Source organism: Sarcophilus harrisii, chromosome 1 (assembly GCF_902635505.1).
Source record: "Sarcophilus harrisii chromosome 1, mSarHar1.11, whole genome shotgun sequence".
In the NCBI taxonomy this organism is placed as follows: Eukaryota; Metazoa; Chordata; class Mammalia; order Dasyuromorphia; family Dasyuridae; genus Sarcophilus; species Sarcophilus harrisii.
In genome coordinates, this window is record NC_045426.1 from 127,103,560 (window position 1) to 127,126,865 (window position 23,306).

At 32.2% G+C, this 23,306-nt stretch overlaps 1 protein-coding gene across 2 annotated transcripts in view; it reads right to left on the reverse strand.

Moving 5' to 3' along the window:
• Positions 1 to 15,352: 15,352 nt before the first annotated feature.
• RANBP3L (RAN binding protein 3 like) overlaps positions 15,353 to 23,306 on the reverse strand; it is a 60,223-nt gene continuing 52,269 nt past the window's right edge. For both annotated transcript variants that reach the window (XM_031964179.1, XM_031964180.1), the window contains 2 exons: positions 19,130 to 19,319; positions 15,353 to 15,950 (listed from right to left, as the gene is read on the reverse strand). In XM_031964179.1, coding sequence (XP_031820039.1) covers positions 15,907 to 15,950; positions 19,130 to 19,319 — 234 coding nt within the window. In that variant the 3' untranslated portion in view covers positions 15,353 to 15,906. The remainder of the gene's footprint in view (positions 15,951 to 19,129; positions 19,320 to 23,306) is intronic.

The window sequence follows — 23,306 nt, forward strand, 5'->3', positions numbered from 1 at the left end:
CTTTTCACTGTTTTTACAACTTCAGGGCACATATATTGCATAAGAAAAGAATCAGCAACTCTTCTTCCTTAACCCCCTCCCCCAGCTACCTAGCCTTCTGAACATATATTTTTATTTTTCTGAGGATTAAAGATATTTGATAGCACCAATTTCTAAGCTCTTTTTCATTTATGACTACTTTGAGTTTCAGGATGATTGATCTTAATTCATTGTGGGCTTAAATAATACTTGAAACGCTTGATTTTCACAAACCAACAATTAAGCATCTATAAACACTAAAACTTTTGCACATTTCCACATAAGTAATATGACTCCTTCAATACCCCAGAATTAAAAATAACAAATGGAAACAATACATGTGTATGGAACAAAATCCAGCACTTAGCTAAAGATTAGAAAACCACATTTTGATTTGGTCAGCATTAGGCATTTTGAATCAATCCAGTGTAAGAAGTGCATATACTCATTGTAAAAAAATTAAGCCATGTTTCCCCAAATGTTTTGCACACAATCATACCAACACAGCCCAGTGTACTTTAGAATGGCTCCAATTGTTAGCAGGTTTTTCCTATTACTAAGCCTAAATCTTCCTCATTGTTCCTAGTTCTGCCCTGTAAGGCCAAAAAGAGCCAGGATAATAATTCCTATGCTAGGGGACACTCTTTCAAATACTCTAAGGTAGTTACCATATCCTTCCTAAATCTCTTCTCCAGATTAAACATCTGACTGATAATTATATGGTATGATCTCCAGGCCTTTTATCATCCTGATGGTACTCTGGATGTTCCATAGCTTAGCAATATCCTTTCTAAAATGTGATGCCTAGAACCAGAAAGATCTAAGCAGGTCAGAGTGTGTAGGAATGTGTGTATGTATATATCAGAATGTGTATGTGTGAGGTTGTATGTATATAATTTAGAGAATAGGATTATCACCTATCCAATCCAGGATGCTGTATCTAAATGTAGCCAAAGATTGCATTTTAGGTGCCATATCATACTATTGATTCACATTGGGCTTGCAGGACCACTAAAATCCTTAAACCTTTTTCTGAATTGCTTTGAATCCAGTCTCCCCCATTTTGTAGTTGGGAAGTACAAAACTTTACATTTATCTCTGTCTTCCTAATTTGGGCCCAGTGTTCTCATATGATTTTTCATCTAGTTTTTCCTAGGGGCAGCTAGATGGAGCAGTGCATAATTGGAGTACAGAGCCTAGAATTAGGAAGATTCATCTGAGTTCAAATCTGGCTTTAAACATTTATTAGCTAGGTGACCCTGGGCAAATAATTTAATCCTATTTGTCTCCATATCTCATTTATAAAATGAACTGGGGAAGACAATGGTAAAACAGTTTCTTTGCCGAGAACACTCCTTATGGGGTCATGAAATGTCAGTCATGACTGAAAACAAGTGAACAACATCTTTCCCAATTTTATACCATCTACAAATTTGAAAATTTTACTATGTATGCCTTTTTTTAAATCTTTGATAAAAATGTCAGCCATGATAGAATCCCTAAAACTCTGTAGTAGAAACCATCAATAACTATTTTTGGGGTCTTATCATTCAACTCAGAATATGACAAAAGATTTTGTCAAATATATAGCTGTCATACAGGTAAAATATCAATGGTAGTATTTCCCAAATATAAAGTTTTTAAAATCCTGCTTAAAAAATGAAAAGACTAGTTTGGCATAAACTCAGTAAAGCCAAATCTGTAACATTTTTAGTTACAAACTAGATGGAATTACCTTTTCCCCCTATAAGTTACTTTGTATATCTTTTTATATTTATTCTATGTATATTTTATATACTCTCTTCTTCCCCTCCCCATCCCATTCCCAAATAAAATTTGATCTCTGTGACAACTAGGACTGTTTTGTTTTTTTTTTAATCTTTATATTCCAGACACCATGCACAGTGTGTGTCACACTGTGGATCAAAGGGGAAGTTGGTGGTGACAACGCACTATGGGGAGATAGAAAAGTGCTGTATGTCATATAATGAAATCCAGATCCTCTAAGTCAGGGCAGTAAGTCAGAGATGTGAAGACATTCTCAAAATATACCCAGGCCCTTTTGGTTATAGCTTATGACAAAGATTTCACAAAAGTAATGATTTTTTATATAGGCAATATGGAAGAAAAAAATAGTAACAAATATTAGGCAATTCTCATCACCTAAATGATCAGTATATAACTGGCTTAAGTTACTATTCAGGGACATGTAAAATGGACATAATGACAAAATTTATATCCTTTTCTAATATATCTTGCGCAGGAGATTGGATTACAATATTGTATTGATTTTCTCTTAATTTCCACTATTCAATTTCTGTTTATATTACATTATTTTGTACTGCATCATTTCCATCCACTACCTTGAAGCAGTATATAAATATAAATTTTTGGTATTTATTAATTGAGCTATCATTACTGTTATTGTCATTACTGTTGCAACTTGGGTTACATGATACATATAGTAAGCATATAGTCAATATATAGGGTAAATTTGAGGATCCGAAGCAGCATTTCTGGATCATCTAAAGTTGAAGCTAAACTAAATTATAGTTCTTGTCCAGTACTCTAGTGGATTTATCTCTATACTACTTATACTTATGGAGATCATCACTCATCCATGTCTGTCTCCCTTGTTCAACTACTACTTATGTTCCCTTGTAAGTTCAGTACAGAGGCCCCAGCCAACATACTAAGGAAGTTCCCCTAAGTTGAGGATTACCAAAAAATTAGAGACTCCCTTGGTCTGTGAGTGGACTGCAACATATTTTACAAATAAGGAATGACCAAAGAGGAGTGTAAAGCACCATTATCAAAAAAATGTAATTTAAAGAGATGGAAAAGTCACATAATGAAAACAAAGGATGATTGATAGGCAAATTATCTATTCCACTGTGATGTAAAGAAAATTTGATTAAATTATAAGTAGGAGAAATAAATTTAATGGAAATATAAGTGAGGTAAAGAACAACAGAAGGGAGATGTCCTACATGGAGTTTAGAAAGAGAAGAACCAATCTAAGAAAATAGAGGAAAATATGAAAAGAAAGTCAATTTGAAATAGAGAACAATTTAAAGAAAATAATTCCTTGAAAGTAGAATTGGGCAAGGGAATCTAATTCTGTTCTAAGAACAAGGAATCATAAAAGAAAATCAAAAAAATGAAAAAAATGAAACATCTCATCAGAAAAACAACTGATCTGGAGAAGAGATTGAAGAGAAAATAACATAATAGTCAGACAACATGAAAAAATAATAAAAAAAAATCTTGATACAATATTAAAAGAAATTATCAAGGAAAATTGCCATGAAGTTCTACAACAAAGTAGAAATAGAAAAAAAAAAATCTAGCACTCATTATGTGAAAGAGATCCCAGGAGGAAAACTTTTAGGAATATTACAGCCAAGTTTCAAAGCTCCCAGGTTAAGGAGAAAATATTGGAAGCAACAAGAAAAAAAAAAAAAACAGTTTAAATAGCATGAAGCTACAATAAGAATCTCATTATACCTAGCAGCTACTATTTTGAAGGACCATAGGTTTTGGAATACTGTACTCTTAAAAAGCAAAAGAGCTGGTGTTACAATTAAGGGAACCTTACACAGTAAAGTTTAAGTATGATCCTGAATGGGAAAAAAAAAAAAAGGACAATTAAGAAACTTAAAGACTTTCAGGGTTTTGTAACAAAAACCCCAGAACTTAAGGAAAATTTTGACATGTAACATCCAGGAGAAATATAAAGTAAACATTAAATGCCAATTATAAATGGGCATTATTAAGGTCAAATTATTTAATTCCTTTATGTGCAAATATTAGCAGTTCTCTTATGATTGTCCATTTTTGAGTAATTTGGAAAAAAGACGGGATGAATTGAGTATGAGAGTGTGATTCTAAAAAAAATAAAACTGTAGGGAGAGATAAAAAGGTGCAATTATGCAAATAAAGCATATAAAGAAAAAAATTATATGGAAAAAACTAGTGGGCTAGGAAAGGCAGATAGTATTGGAACCTTTCTGTCATCAGGAACAGGCTAAAGAGGAAATTATATGTGTGTATGCATATGTATGCATGTACTTATGTATAAAATTACGTATAATTCCAAATTCAGAAAGAAATAAGAGAGCAAGGGGATAGGGTGGGAAAAGAGGATAAAGGAGGAACTTTTAGAAAGTTGGATAAATTAAGGAATAAAAGGGCAAGGTAATAGGTAGAAATAAAGCAGAAGAGTGAGGAGAAATAGGGTAATAAATTGAGCATAGGAGAAATAGAAATATATAATAATTAATTGTAGTTTAAAATGTGGATGGGATGAATTTATCCCATGGAATATATATAGCTGATTAAAAATTTGAATTCAATATGTTGCTTTCAGGAGACATTGTAAAAATAAGATACACACAAAGATAAAGGGCAGGAAAAGAATTTGCTATGTAAAAAATTCAGGGATAATAATCATGATCTTAGACAAAGTTAAAGTTAAAATAGATTTAGTCAAAAGTGAAAAATAGGAAAACTGTGTCAGCAACATGATTTGATATTGCTTTAGGCCATCTAAAATACATAGATAGCATAAAAAAATCTGAGTATGTACCTGCCAAAACAGATACAATATTAATATAAATACAAAACACCTTTTATAATAAATTCAGATATAAATAATTGAAGTAATATTTATTCTTCATGGATAGATTAAAGCCAATATAATTTTTAAAATGACAATTTTATATAACTAACCTATTTATTCAATGTTATGTCAATAAAATTACTAAAAAAAATTTTTTTATTGAGAAAAAATGACAAAGTTCATTTGGAAGAGCAAAAAGTCAGGAACTTCAAAGAAACCAGGGGAAAAAATTAGATTTCATAATTCAGATTCTTAACCATACTATAAAATGAGAGCATTGTTGAAGTATAAAATGAATAATTTTTATTTGAATTAAATTTTTCTTACATATATAAAATTTATGCAACCAAGAATAGAAGAAGTGCAGAAAATTGAAGAAAAACTTTCAGAGACATTTTCTCAGATATAATGTCATTGAGGTGGAATATTGTTGTGATGTAGGAAGTGGTGAGCTGGTTGATTTAGAAAAACATGAAAAGACTTGCACATATGAAGGAAGAAACCAGCCACCTTCAGAGAAACATATGACAGGTAGAAATAAGAATAGTATGGTCTTATATATGTGTGTATATGTATATAGATATCTATGTATATGTATTTATGTCCAAGTTTAATTGGAACCTTTTTTGGAGATAGAGGAATGGGAAAGGAAAAAAAGAATAAAGTGAAAAGAATACAGAGAAAATAAAGGAAAACTAATAAGGAAGCAAAGAAAAGCTAGGCAACTTTGAAAACAATATGTAATATTTATTATCTAGGTTTTCTTGAAATGGAAATTTTTTGTTTTATATCACATTCTTTCATGTCTGATATATACATGGCAAGATTTTTTTTTTCTTTTCTCATTTTGTATTTAAAGTTACAATATTTTTTTTTTAAAAGAGAAGAACCAAAGTACAAGTATGTTCCTAAGAGAACATAGAATATTGTCTAAGAGAAAAAATTTAATTTGATTAATACAAATATAGGGAGACTCTGTCATTTCACAATGTCATGATACATTATAACTAAACCCAATATACCATTGCAAATCCTAACATAATTTACTCAGTTATTCACTCACAACTCTTTGTTACTGTGAAACAATGTAACTGTCTCCTATAGCATTATTTCATCTAGCTATGTCTTCATAGGGCTAATTATTAACAATAGATCTGGTATATTCTAGTTCTTTGAAAGGTATAGCCTCTATAATAGAACAATAATGATAATATATCAGAATCTGCCACAGAATCATATATCCTGTAAGAGTAAAAAAAAACTTTGCCTCATTTTCATGCTCACCAAGCAAGCTTTTTGTGGCTAATTCTGGTTCCCTAGTTCCTGAATTTAGAAGATGTGTGTGTATGCATATATATACATGAATTTCTATATAAAAGTCATCTAAATTCAGAGAGAAATAAGAAGTTAGGGTAGGGTGGGAGGAGAGGATAAAGGAGGAACTTTTAGAAGGATGGATAAATTAAGGAATAGGATTTTTAAAGAGGACTAATAACATTATGAATGATATCTTAACTTGTATGTGAATTGGATTTAAATGAAAAGTGATTAGTTTTACTTTCTCTTCCAAAATCATCAAAATCCAGTAGCAAGACAAAAGTCAAGACCATTGGCAATGGCCCAAGATATAGGGATGAGTTGAAGTTACTTCAGATAACAAAACTCAGTCACTGAAAAGGAATATCACCTATTAAAATTTTTAAAAAATTAAGATATCCTTTTGATATCTTAACTAGGTTTATGCATAAACTAGGTTTTTATGCACGTCACCCCAGAGGGAATTTACTCAAGGATAAATTAATGAAGTTAAGGTCCTTGACCTGCAAATGAAACTTATATTTAAAGTGTATAATTTATCAAGTTTTGCCATTTTGTGAGGTCTTACTTAGCAAAGCAATTAACTACCTGACCTCTCTTTTATATACTACTTCAAGTGTAGCTTTTGGCACTCCAGAGTGAATGGAATTTGGGAAAATTTAAATCCTATTCCCTTTTTTGTTTATTCTATCCCAAATGGGGAAAAGAAGTGAAGAATTGTCCATCTTTTGCTATGCAAATAGTAGGTATTTTCAGTGCTCCAATTATATTTAGTAGCTATCCCAGAATACTTTTTTATTATTGTAAATTTAACAAGCCACATGAAATACAACTAAAGCTTGATACATAATTCTTTGCAAATATTGTAACTAAAATTAGAAAAAATAATTCCTGCTTCATATTAATATCACCCTAAGTATAACAGTCTCAGATGAGTAGATTATCTAGTTAATTACACTCAATTAAGTTTTTATTGTTAATTGTCTTGTCACTATCATCCAGAATATTCCTAACTCACAAGTCTTTATCATTCAAGCATCCCCTTAGAGGATATAAAAATATCTACAATTTTAATTCCAGGTTGTTACCACAATTAGAAAGATAAATGAGTGTGTGTGTGGGAAGTGCCATTATAACACATATATGAACATCAAAATAGATGAATGGAGTGGTGAGCTAGTAATCCAAAGCTCATACACCAGTCACAGTCGTTTTCTTTATTCCTGGCCACTCACAATCTTACGTTTTTTTTTTTTTTTTTTTATCATACACCTCTGAATAGGTTTGTTTATTTCTTACAGTTCACAGCAGAACAGAAACAACTCATTAGAAGGAGTTGAGCTATTAGAGGCAGGCACAATTACAAATAGAAAAATGACACTTGACAGCTGATAGTTTGACATTGAGGAAGGAGACAGGACAATGTTAAAGAAGAGAGCTTTATTTCTCCATAGCACAATAATCTTCAGAACATAACCTTGAGTCATTATAAAAATGTTAAGTTCTTCTCAGCATTCCCCTATAGTGCATTTTATAAAGCTTTCCATAAAAAAAAGTTTGACATCCATAAGAGTAAGATTCCGTCTCTAATTCTATGATCGAGATCTCTAGAAAGTTCAGTTTTATAAAACACTCTATTTCCTTTGAGTTGATTGTACAATGCCTTGATTATAGGAGGTACTCAGAAATATTTGCTGAATTGAATTAAGGTGCCAGACACATGAAACGTTACTTTAATACATCCCAGGAATAGGTGATTTTCCAATGTTCTGCTTTTGTTGTTACATTGCCTTGTACTTTATGCACCCTTTCCAGCCACCCATAACTCCACAGAGCTTGCTTTGCCCTTATCTCAGCATCTTCCCTCCACTCTTTTTAGTCCCACATAGCTTCCTGATGTCCTAAGACAACTCCACCCTAGGTCAAACCCCTGTGCACACTAATCTACCTGAAATCATTCCTCAATGATCATATTCATCCTGTCTCAGTGATTCTGAGCTCTGGGTTGCCATTGTTCAATTTTCTCTATTCCCCACTGACTTACTTGATTGTGATATTTTTCTACTATGGAGACTACATTTTTCATAGAATTGGAATATACCAGGTCTGTTGCTTATAATTAGCTCTGTGAAGACATAGCTAGGTGAAGTACCTTATTTCTATACTTGTACCCTCCCATTCTAAAGTCTGTGCTCTGGAATGCCTGCTCCATAAGTTTTTTAAAAAAAAAAATCTAGCTTTCATCTTAAACCTTTTCCTTTCTCAATCATGTCATCTTCTTACACTCCCTTCTGATGTCACAGTTTCCCTGGATTCTGTTTCCTGCATTGCTCATACTCTTACTTAGTTATAGTAGGATCAGAATCCCAAGGTAAGGTTATTCCTTGCTCTTCATTGCCACTTCTAAGCTTTCCTAGCAACATCAATTAGTAATCTCTTTTCCTTTGAAGATCATTCAATACATTTTTAACCCAATTAAGATTCTGGTAGCTATTATCTGTAGCTTTCTAAGACATTATTCTTTTTTTTCTCAATGAATTCAATACCCAGCTTACTACATCTCTCTGTGTCTGAGTTTGTGTCTGTTTCTCTCTCATTTCTACATATGTGTGTATATATGTACATATGCAAGTATGTATATAACATACATATATGGACATGCACCTATTATATATATATATGTATATAAAATTCTCAACTCTTATGTCAATTTATTCCTTTCCTATTATCTATTCCTCTACCCCACACAGAGAATGGTCAATCTTATCATGATCCATGAATGTCCAAATTTATGGATTTTGAAATTTCTTTATCTGATTAAAATTCTACCTATTATAATTTATCTTATCATAATTTTAGTCCTCTCTATCAGACTTACAACTCAAAACCCATTTTTTGTCGTCATTATAGACTCCAAATTCTTTATCATTCAATTCTTTTGTGGGGTTTTTTAATTGGTGTGTGCGTTTTTGGCAAGACAATTGAAGTTAAGTGACTTGCCCAGGATCACAGAGCTAGTGTTAGGTGTCTGAGATTGCGTTTGAACCCAGTTCTTCCTGACTCCAGGATTCTATCCACTGAGCCATCTAGTAGCCCTTAACCTCTCAGTCCTTTCATCCATGTATGGCTACATCCTTTTCTCTTCCATATCTTGACTCCTTGATGAATAGTTCACCTTTTTACTATCTTTTCTGGAATTCCTTGTTCCTTCGTCTTATCAAGATTCAGACCTACCAAACGGAGCCTTAGATTATTCTTATCATCTATTTTCTTTGCTTTTTCTTATATAATGCTGAAAGAAACTAGGGATCAGAAAACAATATTGACTGAGCCCACTGTAAATTTATTTTACAGAATCTAAAAGGGGCCCCCATACTGCAAGACAAATCTGTTTTATAACTCCTTAATAATCTCACCATCTCACTCACCACAATGAATCTTTTCATTCTAAATCTTTTCATCTCTCCTTAAACCTTCTATAAAGCTCACAACATTATCATCCTCAACTCCCACACCCCATCTTGCCAAATCTGTAATCTCTGCCTTTGTAATATATCTTGTATATAGCCTTTTTTCTCCTTTCACACTAAAATAACCTTGGTGCAGACTCCTTCTCCCCACTCTCATTGTTAGTACCTTGTCTCATATTTCACTGGGGAAAAAAAAAAAGTGAGACTGCTAAGAGTCCCTCTTTTCCCCTGTTCCTCATCTCACATCCCTCAGAGATCTTCTATTAGTATCTCCTTCTTCATCCCTATATCACATGAAGATAAAGCCCTTCCTCCTAAAACAAACCCCTTTATATGTGCAAGTGATTCAATTCCATCTCATATTTTCCAGCAAATATCTCTCATCATTTCTACACTCATTAGTCTTCAATATCTTCCTTTATGTTGACATCTTCTCCATTACCCACAAGCACAACCATATTTTCCCCATCCTCAAAAAATCCACCCATCCCATTAGCTATCATCCTAAATTATATTTCTCCCAACATTTTTAGTTAACTCCTCATCATTTATAACAGGTGCCTTCATTTCCTTCCCTTTTTACTCTTTGCAGTCTGACTTCTAACCTTTTCACTCAACTAAAACTTCTTTTTCCAAAATTGCTAATAATCTTTTGTCAAGTCTAAAGGCCTATCCTTATCCTTTTTAATCTCTCTATACAGTCTTGGATACTGTCTATAACTCTATTCTTTTTGAAACTCTTTTCTCTAAGTTTTTGTGACACTGTTCTCCACTGATTTGTCTCCTACTTGTCTGATTATTACTTCTCTATTTCTTTTGATGAGTCCATCATCAGTATCACCCAAGCTCACAATCATCCTCAACTATGCACTGTCTCTTGCCCTCTATGTCAAATCAGTTGTCAAGTGCTATAATTTCTGTCTTTGTAATATTTCTTGTACACATCCTCTTTTCTCTGACACCAAAATAACCTTGATGCAGTCTTCCATTACCTTATATCTGGATTGAGAGGATGGAAATGTGTTTTACAGTAATAGCTGAGTTTGAAAGAGGGGAGGATTTAGGGGGAAAGATGATGAACTCACTTTTGAACATGTTCAGTTAAAACTGTTAACAGACCATCCAGTTTTATATGTCCAATAGATAGGCATTTGGAGATGAGATGCTGGAAATAAGGAAAAATAGCTGAGTTGAATAAAGAGATCTAAGAATCATTTGCATAAAGATAATTGAATCCACGTGAGTTCATGAGGTCTCCAAGTGAAGTAGTATAAAGGGAGAAGAAAAGAGAGCCTATGTGGAACATACACAATTGATGGGTATAAGAAGGATAAAGATAAAACAAAACAAGACTGAGAAAGGGATATAAGCTTACATATGTTAAGCAAATGATTTCATTCTGCTGAGCTTTCTTCTTCTTTAAAGTTTATTTACTTAGCATATTGTTTCATTTTACTTGTAACTTTTATTTCCTTCTGTTAAATCAAACTTAATCTGCTATATTGGGCCAGAATATTAAGGCTTATGTTAGTTTTTCTAACATACACACACACACACCCCACCATCACCACCATCACCACCACCACCACCACTACCACCACTACCAGTAGGTCTATTATGAGGAAAGAAATTATGGTGCAAAACTGTGCCAGTATGAGTTAAACTTAACCCAAGGTGGATCAATCTAAGACCTAGCTGTAGGACTCTGGTAAGGAGTTTTAAATCCCCATACCTGTTGGCTTTTATCTCCCAGTGACTATTTTTTTTTTACTTTTAGTGGGATTGCTTCTACTTGGAGGTATCTGAATATGTTTTTATTATAAAGATTGTTTATTTGAACCCCCAGCCACTGAATGATTTATTATATTAGCTATGAAACCATGACTGGGACACATAGTTAAAAATGAAAACAAAATTTGTCATAGATGTAGAATCTTTTTTAAAAAACTTGGGAAATTATCATTGATAATCAATTGTTCATAAACTCAGTAAAGACTAAGTTTTGCTGATCTAATAATTCAGAAATAAAAGCCAGGAATTGGCTGGCATTGAATAGATTTGCCCAAGTACCCAACTAACAAAACTTTCTCAACAACGTCTCACCCTGTTCTGATACTTTCCATCATACTGTAGCCTAAGAATAAGTAACTGCTTTCAAAGATACCAAGGATATCATGTTCTAGGATGTATTTAAGCTCTTCAATTTTGTGTTCTCAAAGTAAAATGTACATTTCCAACTTTCAAGGAATTACCCCAATATTTGTACCAATATAGCAAAACAAAACAGGACATCTAAGTGGTGTAATGGATAGCATGTAAGGCTTGGAATAAGGAAGAATCATCTTTCTGAGTTCAAATTTGACCTCAGATACTGTGTGACCCTGGGCAAGTCACTTATTATTGTTTGTCTCAGCTCCTCATCTTTAAAATAAACTGGAGAAGAAAATGGCAAACCAGTATCTTTGTCAAGACAACCTCACATGGGAGCATGACTGAAATTAATTCAACAAGAATAAAGCATCAATGGCTCCCACTGTTGATCCAGAAGACTGCGTTAATGTAAACTTGCCAGGTCTACGTTAACTATTCAATTAGTTGTCACCATTTCACAATTTTGCATTATGTGCTTTACCTTGGACCTCCATTCTTCTATCACATTAGAACTGGATTCCTTCTTCATTCCTCTGCAGCCTTGAACACTGTCAATAACACTTCTCTTTGAAATTTTCTTTTCGCTAAGTTTTTGTGACATTGTTCTCCCCTGATTCTTCCCCTACTTGTCTGATTACTACTGTCTCTCTTGTTGACTCATCATCAAAATCACCCAAACTCACAACTTAATTATCCTCAACTCTGCATTTATAATTATCAAAAATGTAACTTGATTTTAAATGATAAATATAATAATGAAATAATGGATTTGTGATAAAAATATTGCTTATGAAACAATTGAAAACATTGACTCAGTTTCAGATAAATAATTTCCCTCTCTACCTTTAATATCCAAACTCTACATTCAAATCACAAAAGCTTTCTGTCATATACAGAATACAACTGAAATGGTTAAAATCTTCATGTTTCTGCTGTTAACACCCACAAAATTTAGAACAATTATTGGCTTTATGCAATAAAAGTGCAAAATCATTCTCCTGTAAGGTTTTAGCGCAAATTTTTTTCCTTTCCATAATGACCCTTTTCTAATCTATTGAAGTTTCCATCCTAAGTCTTCTATTTTTGTAGTGTACAGCAAAGATTCAAGAAAATAATAGAAGCAAAGGATGGATTTGATAGTATTGTGCTTTGGGGACATAACGAGTTGTTTCATTTCTTTTTTTGTACATCTTATAATGAAGAAATGACTAAAGGGACAAAAAAGTTGGCCAGAAAAATCAGATTATTATTTTTAAAAACCTAACACTTTCATTTCAAAAGTAATCAAAATTGGAGTATCCCCAATATTTTCTTATGAACATTTATGCAAATCTGACATCTAAAATCCCATAGATATAAAAAAAAAATTCATTGTTTTTCATTGTTCTATCAATATGTTTTTCAGTTTATGGTTCTCCTGTATTTCTTTTCTTTTATCTTCTACAATTCTTTCCCCATTTCTCTTTCTTTTTCTTCTCTTTCATTTCATTTCTAGTGATTAGTATCTCCCTAATCCTATCATTATGTATTTATTGGTAGATAACCTGTATTTATGTATCAGTAAATCTATTGTACTTCCCTAGTCAAAAGATAAGCTTCTTCTGGGTAGACTTTCACCATAGCATTTGTATCCCCAGCACTTAGCACAGAGATTGGAACAAAGCAAGTGCTTAAATGCTTGTTGACTGAATGTGATTTCCTTTGAAACATAGGACAACCTTTACTGAGATTTTCTCAAAATATGCTTCATGGTCTCCTAATGACTTGAAAAGGAAAATCCATGCATCTATTCAGTCATACAATCTGATAGGAATGAATAGATAGGAATCTAGAATTTAGACTTAGAAGCCCTAAATTCAAATCCCTACTCAGATTTATTAGCTATATAACCATGGGCAAGACACCTCAATTCTCTGAATTCCCGTTTGCTCAATTATATAATAGATATAGTGATAACTGTACTAGACTAGACAACAATTCTCTTACAGGGTCGTTTAAAGATCAATTAGAATCATGCATATTAAAGCTGCTAGAAAACTATAGAAATTCTTCTTATGAATATAATGAATCATCAGGGGCAGTGGATAGAATGCTTGGTTTGCTAACAAAAGCTGTTTGATTTGCTACATAAATCTAAGCCTCCATTTCCTCATCTGTAAAATGGCACTTGTAATATCCATCTCATTGTATTTTTGTGACTCACAAGTAAGAAGCTCTGAAAGTCTTAAGAATTCTGATCAGTACGATAAGAAATCATGTGATGACTAGGCTATCTCCTAAGCAAGAGATAATGGATTCAAGTTGTAGAATGAAACAAAAATTTTTGGTCATAGCCAATGTGGGAATTTATTTTGCTTGATTATACATATTCATTACAAGATTTTTTTCCCACAGAAGAATAGGATGGAGAGAAAGTAAATACTTATTAATTGAAAAATAAAATAATATTTAAAAACAAAAAGGGAAATATATGCAAAATATTTTGCAAACAGTAAACTACTATATAAGTTCCTGTTTGTGTAAGGAAGTCTATTAAGTGCTGAAGGAAACATAAATTGGAATTTTAAAAGAGATTCTATTGTCAAAGAGCTTATAGTCTATAGTAGAGGAAACTAATGTCTGCACCAAATAATTATTACTAAGGTTATATAAGAGATACAAACAAAATGCTACAAGAAATCAAAGGTAGGAGAAATTTTTTCTATTTAGGACAGACTTTATGGGGATAAGGTAGCATTTAAATCTCAAAGGATCAGTAGGATTTCAACAGGAAAACTGATGGAATGGCATTTCAGGAACAAAAATCAGCATAAGTCAGGGCATAGCTATGGGAAAGCAAAAAATAGAACTGGAAGAACAGCAGCTGTTGTAATTTGAAAGGAAGATATATAAGGGAAAAGAGTGGAAGATAAACCTAGAATAGAAAATAAGACTAGAATGGACCACCCTAAATACCTACATCTAAGAATTATTTAAGTGTAGAAGAGAATAAAGTCCTTTGAACCAATGACTTGCTAAATTAGCCTACCAGAGTTCCAGTAATTTCTAAAAATGTCTCGTTCCCAGAGAAAAACTGAAAAATCTGACTTTTAAATAGTTGTAATGTAACAAAGTCAGTTAGGATTCCTTGATAATTTGATGAAGCTTATAGATCCCTTCTCAGAATGGTTTAAATGTATAAATACATTTATTTATAAATAAATATAGGATAAGGAAACCAAAAGTGTGTGTGTGTGTGTGTGTGTATGTATTTCCCATCCAAGGTCTCAGACCTCCCAAAATCTATACATGGAGGCCTGAGGAACATTTTAAATTCCAAAAATAACACTTCACCTATATGTCATCTGTAATCCAATGTAAAGAATCTGAAACACTATAAAATTATTCCAATACTCCTTTAGCCCAAAACATTCTTTTAACTCTTCTTTTGTTTCAGAGTGGTTTTTTGTTGTTGTTGGTGGTGGTGGTATCTTAAATGGTAGCAAACTATCTTTTGAGGGTAGAGTCAATTTTTAGAAATTTCAAAAAGTTATCTAAAGTCAAATCTGACTTTGAAGAACAAGCTTCATTTAGATAAGTCTTTCATGTATTAAAACAAAAGTATCATAACTTTATAATTATACCTTAAATGCTTCTAAGGCAAATAATTTAATTTCATTAAAATAGCTTAAAAGAATAACAATTAAAAAGGAAATAACATTTTTGAGACTTTGATACTATTAAAGTATATATTTAAATATTTTTGTTTAAAAAGTTCATTGTTACTATCAACATACACATTTGATATTTTATTAGGTCATATATCCAAGTGGAAAATATAGAACATTTTTGCCAAGGGTAAAAATTGTTTAATGACTTAAATCATACTTGCAATAGTATTTTTCAAAAGAACAATCCTTAAAGTATATGAAATATATATATATATATATTATGGCGAGATAATACATAATGGAGAAAAATATTTGAGTTAGACATTTATTAGAGCTAATAATTTATTGTTTTAATTATTCTATCCATCAATGTGATGAATAATACTGATTAATTTTATTCTGAAATAATGTCTCTGAAAATGATGTGTTTGAAGCCTTCATAAATTCTGGTAATTTTTCTTCAGATTCAGATTCCTACTATAAAGTAGTAGGAATATTATTATTATTATTACAATCCACAAGTTGGAAAGTATTAAGCAGACCAAATTCTAATTTTCTTGAAAACCAATTTTTAAAAAACCTTTCAATGAATATATGTTTTCTCACTTGAAGGTACGTTGAAATGGTTGAGGATTTTCAATAGTTTTTCTGTAGCTGTAATCAGGACCATAGGTGGCTATCATGAGCAGGCAACTGGTGATCTGTGGTTCCATCTAGAAGTATCTGAAGTATAATTATATAATAAATGGTTATTATAACATGAACAATATTTTAACATAACATTTAACACAATTAAAATTGAATCTAAAGAATGTTCTGGTGAGGAAAGGAAAAAAAATGTAATCTCCATACTTACAGAGAAAGCATCTCAAAAATAAGACTGAACCAAATTTCTTGAAAACAGGTAGTGACAGAATTTATTTATTTTTCTCAGTGTGTGTGTGTGTGTGTGTGTGTGTGTGTGTGTGTGTGTATGTGTAATTGGGGTTAAGTGAGTTGCCAAGGGTCACACAGCTAGTAAGTGATAAGAGTTTAGTGTCTGAGGTCGGATATGAATTCAGGTCCTCCTGACTTCAGGACTGGTGAATCATTTAGTTGCCCCGATTTATTTTTTGGTTGGGAGGAGCAGAACCTGTGATTTTAACATTATGGGGAACTGTATAAAAAAGCAGGTCAGTAATTCTTTGATAAGCTTTAGTTTTAGAAAACTATTCAAGGCATTGAGATATTAAATGACTTATCCAGGGTCACATACATAATCATGTGTCAGAGACTAAAATTGAAATTGAACCTAAGGGTCTTTCCACCTCTCATACATCTCTAGTTTACTATGCTTCTGGCAAGTAGCAGATTTTTTTTTAAGTGAATATAAAAATCGATTAATGTTAATAATCTTAATTCTATACAAAGATACATCTCAATTGTGGTAGCTATGTGTTATAATGAATAGCATGCCAGACCTGGAATAAGAAATAGTCCTCTTCCTAAATTTAATCTGGTGTCAGACACACTCTAGCTGTGTGACAGTGAGCAAATTTGCTTCAGGGGAAAGAAATTGCAAAGCACTTCAGTATCTTTGCCAAGAGAATTCCAACCTCATGTTTGCAAAGAGTTGAATATGACTGAAAATGACAGCAACAACAACATAGTAAGAGAAAATCTGAGAAAAGAACTATAAATGAGCATCTGTATAAGGGATGTCCCAAAAGTCTTGGTGCAATAAAGCTTATTAAAGAACACTTAGTAAAATACCAATGTTGGCCATTAAAATTTTTTCAGTAGTTCATAAAACTTTCACTTTCCCCTTTCACAAACCATAAGTTGAAAAAGTCACTGAAGGCACTAACAATTTTTTTAGATAAAAGAATTAAAGAAATATTGCCATTTGTTTCATTTATCTCAGGTTGTAAAAAGAATTACAAATTTTCTTTTACTATATAGTCAGATTAATTATTGAGAGATGTCTTTTTTATGCAACTAAGATTGATAATTTATTAACCTTAACTCATTTTTAGATCTACTTTGAAAAATTACATGCACGTATATTTAAATTACTTCTACAACTACTTATTACAGGATGGAACTTAATTGAAGCTGGGTTGGTTCTTTAAGCTATCAAAGCTCAAAACTGCAGTAAGATTTTGGGACACTGTATGATGCCTCTGGAAATGATGTTGAACTAGGAAATTGTCAAGATGGTTGATGTTTACTGGATTATTTCTTTTCTCTAAATTTTTTATTTATAAAATTTTATCTAAATATATTTTGAACTTTCCTAGCCTGCCCATTTCATAAAATAGATAACTACTCTTGATAGAAATTGAATTGTATGCAATTGTAAAATGAATTGAATAAAGGTTTATTGAACTGAAATGAATTGAATATAAATTTCATAAACATACAAACAATGATAATGAGAAAAATCAGTCATTAGTTCTTTGGTTAAAACAAATAAATTACAAGTTTGGGTTTTCATACTTTTTTCTTTTGCCCCTAGAGGTTTTTATAATATTACTGGAAGGCATGGCACCCAAAAAGGATAATAAAGAGAAGATATGATTTCAACTTTACTTCTAAAAGTCATGCTCTCTGCACTCATGCCTTATGCTAAGTTTTTTAATTTTGTATAGTTAAAATAAAATTCTGATTCAAAATGACAAAATTGAAACCTGAACACTCGTTAGTACATGTGACAAAAGTGAGAGATGATAGGTAAACAGACAGAGGGCTTTACTGGCACCCTTCACATTTCAGAAGAAAGTGAATACATGTTTCAACAGACCAGGTAGAGACTCTGTGGTACTTAGAGAAAATATAGGCAGGGATAGGTTTGCATTCTGAGTCTTTGATAGAAACAACTGAATCACAGAAATCACAAGTCCATTTGAATATGTGTGAAAATGATTACACAATCTCTAAATAGCAACAATGTTGGTTGTTATAACAAGTTGTATCTTCCTAAAATGTTTACTGTTACATATGCCAGAAAATCCTCATTGTAAGTTTCCACTACAAAACTATTCCATAAAATGTTAATGAACTGTTCATTTCACCCTGCTATTATTCCTAAACTCACAGTCTTAAACTCAGTATTGTAGAAGCACTTGTGTTATAAACAATTGTGTTACACCTAAACATCTATTTGTTATTTACTCATTTTTAATATTGCAATATGTTTCAGTCCCTAAATATAAAAGGGCATCTAGGTGATGCCATGGTGCCCAAAGTGCTGGGCCAGGAGTGAGGAAGACTGCTCTTCCTGAATTCAAATCTAGCTTCAGACACTTACTAGCTGTATGACCTTGGATATGTCATTTAACTTTGTTTGCTTCAGTTTCTTCACCTATAAAATGGAAGGAAATGTCAAACCTCTCCAATAGCTTTGCCAAGAAAACCTCAAATGGGATCATGAAGAATCAGACATCACTAAAAAATGAATAAATAACAAGAAGAAATAAAGAGTGATTTTTGCATCTAACATCTATGTTTATATGCAATTAATCTCATAAACACATTTATATTGAGTCTTTTTCAAAGGAAACAAATAGGATGTTCATAAATACCAGCCAAACTTGAATAATGGCCCCATTCTCTTCTTCTCTACATTCTTCTCTGCCATATATATTCTACTTGTCTGCTTTTGTCTTTCAATTTCTGTCTCTGTCTCCTCTTTCTTTGTCTTTCTCTGTCTCTCTAAAGCTGTATAGATACACGCACATATGCAAAATAAAGTGGAAAAATCAAGAAATGTAAAGTTTTAAATAAAAATTATCTGAAAACACTAACTATAATTTATAGTTTGTGTACCAATAATATGTAGGTGAAGGAAGATATGATTAGTCTTTGGAAAAATCCTAGAAGAAACTGTTTTTTAGGATATAGGGGGATGAAAATAAACTTACTTGACCGATCTGTGGTGATTTTAAGCATATCATCATCTTCATCACAACTATCACAGCTTAATAATTGGATGACTGTTTCTGACTCAGTTTCAATTTCATTTACATCTAATTCCTGCTTATAAAATGTTCTTAGTGCAACAAGACGATGATGTATTGCTGCATAAAGGCATCCAATATCTTTGGCACTTGCCTGCACACACACACAAAAATTGATAAGAATAGTCATAGATTAGTATTTTTGAACATATCTCATATGTCTATGGGTTCCTTTTAAAATAATTTTCAATTCCCCTTATTAATATGATTACTTGGCTTAGATTCTTTGAAGGAAAAGTAGCTCTGTAGCATGTGGAGTGAGAAGATAATACACTTCCCTCATCCAAATGTTGAAAACATATATTGAATTGAATTCCCTTCTATAATAAAAAGTTGTAAGAAAGTAATGGTACATGCACATACATAACATTAAGAAAACAAAATTGAACGATTTTAAAGAAATTTTATTTGAATTTAGAATTGGTTCTGTAAATGGCTACAGGAATTTTTGTGGAGTAAAAGGAACTTATGAATTGATCCCCATAAAGAAATTTAAATGTCACCCTCAAAGACCACCATAAAGATAAAAAGAATATTTTTAAAGGGGAAAACAGACAAATTAATAAAAGCATTTTAAAATAAAATATTTGTTAAATCAATTTTAAGATATCTTTTTGGTGATTTATGGAAAGGAATTATGAGACTTTATATGTCCTAAATAGTGCCTAGAACATTTATAAATTGCAAGCAGTGTTAGCTGATAACAAAGCCAGTTTGGGAGTTGAGATAGAGAAAAAATTTTCCAGTGTCCCTACTCTTTTTAAAGGAGTCAAGTTCTTCTTCTACTTCTTCAGGAATCAACTAAAATTTTTCTTTGACCATTTAAAAACATCACAGATTTCATCATCAAATTAGGTTCAATAATTTAAATATTCCAACCAGTTGATTGGAAAACAGGTTACTGGAGAGCAGATCATGTAGGCAAAGGATATAACAATGGTTCCTATATTTTCACAGGACTGTTTGGACACTTTGATATCCTCTCAAAACACTGCCCTTTTCAAGGGCAAAATCTGATTACTGGGCATTCCCTTAGTCCTTTTGCCCCACAAGAACAATATGGGAACACTTTTTTTGTGTTGCTTTTAAATTAGTATGATAATAACTATACATAGTATAATATTTTATAGTTTTCAAAGCATTTTCCTATTCATTATCTTAGGGGAAATCTTTCCTCTCTGGTGGGTTCAATGATCTGAAATTTGTATGTGTTGGTCACAGTTTTTAATATATTTACTATTAATAATCTATCAAGACATGTTAATATAATACCAAATAGGAACTGGTACAATACAATGGTTGCTGCAGGCAGATGATTAAGCTCTATAACTCTATTCTTTCATGCTCATTTGTTATATTAGGCAAAACTTTGTTTTTTCCCTAAAAATCTCAGATTATACTCTGGAATCAGAAGAGTATATGGCTATGTTCTAACTGATAAATACATTATCTCATTTAATCATCATAACAAGTTTATAATACAGTCATGGTAGATATTTTGCTCATTTTGAAGATGAGGAAACTGTCAGATCACATACCACATAACAGAAATAAAAGTAGAATATGGATTTTAAAAAAAATTCTAATTCAGTTCTTTTGCCACAATTTAATGCTGTATTTTCTTCAATCTTTTTAAAGACCTTTGATTTCATCAGTAATAGTAAATCTATCATTGATCTAAATCAGAACATATCTATGCCCTAGAAGACTATCAATTAAATTTAGTTATATAGATATTTAAGTTTCCTATTCTGTGGAATGAATCTGGATTAGATACTATGAATAAGGAATTGTCAAAATGATGACTGATTAATATACACATAAAATTATAATACAATTCAGAATGCAATAATAGGTCCTTTGGAGAAGTTAAAGCAAAAGGGAAAAGAGAATAGGGATAGATAAGTTCTCTCAGAGAATCAGGGAAAGCCACTTCTTTTGTGTCATCTGATGAGGATCTTAAGAGGACTTGAAAAGGCAGAATTATAGAAGAGTTTCCCTTTCAGCCTATCTGCAAAAGAAAGGATAGTAAGAGATCAAGAAATGTCTAATGGTCCAGGATATGGAATAGAGTGTGCAAAGGTTAGTACAAAACAAGTCTGACAAGAGAGATTGGAACCAGATCTTAAAAAGGCTTTGCATTCCATTCTAAATTTTATTCTGTTGTTTGCTTGGAATTCTGTAGACAATGGAAAAGTGTTGAAGATCTTTGTGCAAGGTGGTGACATTCTCAGCCTTGAAAATTGGTAAGATTACTTTGGCACTATCATGAAGGATGGATTGAAGAGGACAAAACTAATGAAAGAGAAACAAGTTAGGAGACTTTCAAAATAGTGTAGCAAAAGGTAATGGAAATGAAATATATTACCTTTGACCCAGCAATATCACTAGTAGATCTGAATCTCAAAGAGATTAAAGAAAAGGGGAAAAGATCTATTTAGACAAAATTTTTATAGCAGCTCTTTTTGTGGCAGCAAAGAATTGGAAACTGAAAGAATGCCCATGAATTGGGGAATAGTTTAACAAATTGTGATATATGATTGTAATAGAATGCTATTGGGCTGTAAGAAATGAAGAGAATAATGGTTTCAGAAAAATCTGGGAAGACATATGAACTAATGTAAAGTGAAGTGAGCAGAAGCAGGAGAACATTATACACAATCATAGCAACTATGTAAGAATTATCAATTGTGAAAGATTTGGCTTTGAATCAATGACATCAATGACAATTCAATGAATCAAGACAACTCAAGACTTAAGACAAAAAAGTTATTTACCGCCAGAGACAGAAATGATGAACTTTGAGTACAAGCTAAAGCATTTTTTAAACTTTTTTTCTTGTATTTTGTTGTTGTTCTCTGTGTTTTGTTTTGCAACATGGCTAATGTGAAAATATATGTATAATCAATATCAAATTGCTTGTTTTCTTATGGAGGGGAGAGGGATGCTTAAAGGCTAATTGACACAAGATTTTAAATATAATTTACTGGAAAGATGGCAGTGCCATAAACAGAGAAAGAAAATAGAAGAGAAACATTTTGGAGGGAAGATAAGTCAGTGGTCAGTTTTGATTGTGTTGGATTTGAAGTACTATAGGATAACCACTTAGAAATGTCAGTTGCCATATTTCTAAATTCATAGGATTTTTCTTATATGTCCCCTTCTTTTCATTTATTTATCACTCAACTTCAAACCCTCATCACCGGTTGTTTATACTGTTGCAATTGCATTCCAGTTGATCTCTGTGCCTAAACTCTTCCCATTTTAAACCATTGTCAACATAACTCCCGAAATGATTTTCCTGGGGCAAAGTCAAGATGGCAGATTAAAGGCAGAAAGGAGTGGTTACTGAATATTGATTGTGGAACAAATTCTGAAAGTGTAGCTTTGTTGCTTTCAGCTCAGGGGCTGAACAGTGATTCAGTTGTAGCTTTTATCCTGGCATATAAGTCTGTAGTGGAATAACTAAGGCAGATGTTTCCCAAACCAAAGGGAAGTCAGCAATTTAGTTGTTTTGAAATTGTAGAATCTCCAAATGGGCTACAAATAAGCCAACAGACTCAAATCCGGATTATACTTGCCAAACTCAGAAAATGAGGACAGTGAACAGACATCTCCCCAGAACACACTATTTTGGGAACACTGAAAATTTGCAGACCCCCAGACTGAGTTATGAAATCAGCAGGACATAAAAGGACATAAATTCACACTAGACATCCTCACAAAAAGTGAGAGAAGCTCAGTACTAATATGAAGTCCAAAATCAAGAAGTAAAGAGTTTCAACACACAAACACAGAAGATAATTACTTGTAAACATCTACAAGAAAAGCCTCAAAGAAAAATTCAAATTGAACACAAGTCCAAATAGGAACTTTTAGAAGCATATTTAAAAAGTTTAAAAGGAGCAAAAAAAAGTTTTTAAACCAAATGAAAATTATAGAGGAAAAGGGGGAAAGAAATGAGAGTTATGAAAGAAAGACATGAAAAGGGAATCCATAGCCTGGTAAAAAGCAGTACAAAACCTTAAGAAAATAACTCCTTGAAAATTAGAATTGGCCAAGTAGAAGCTAATGACTCCAT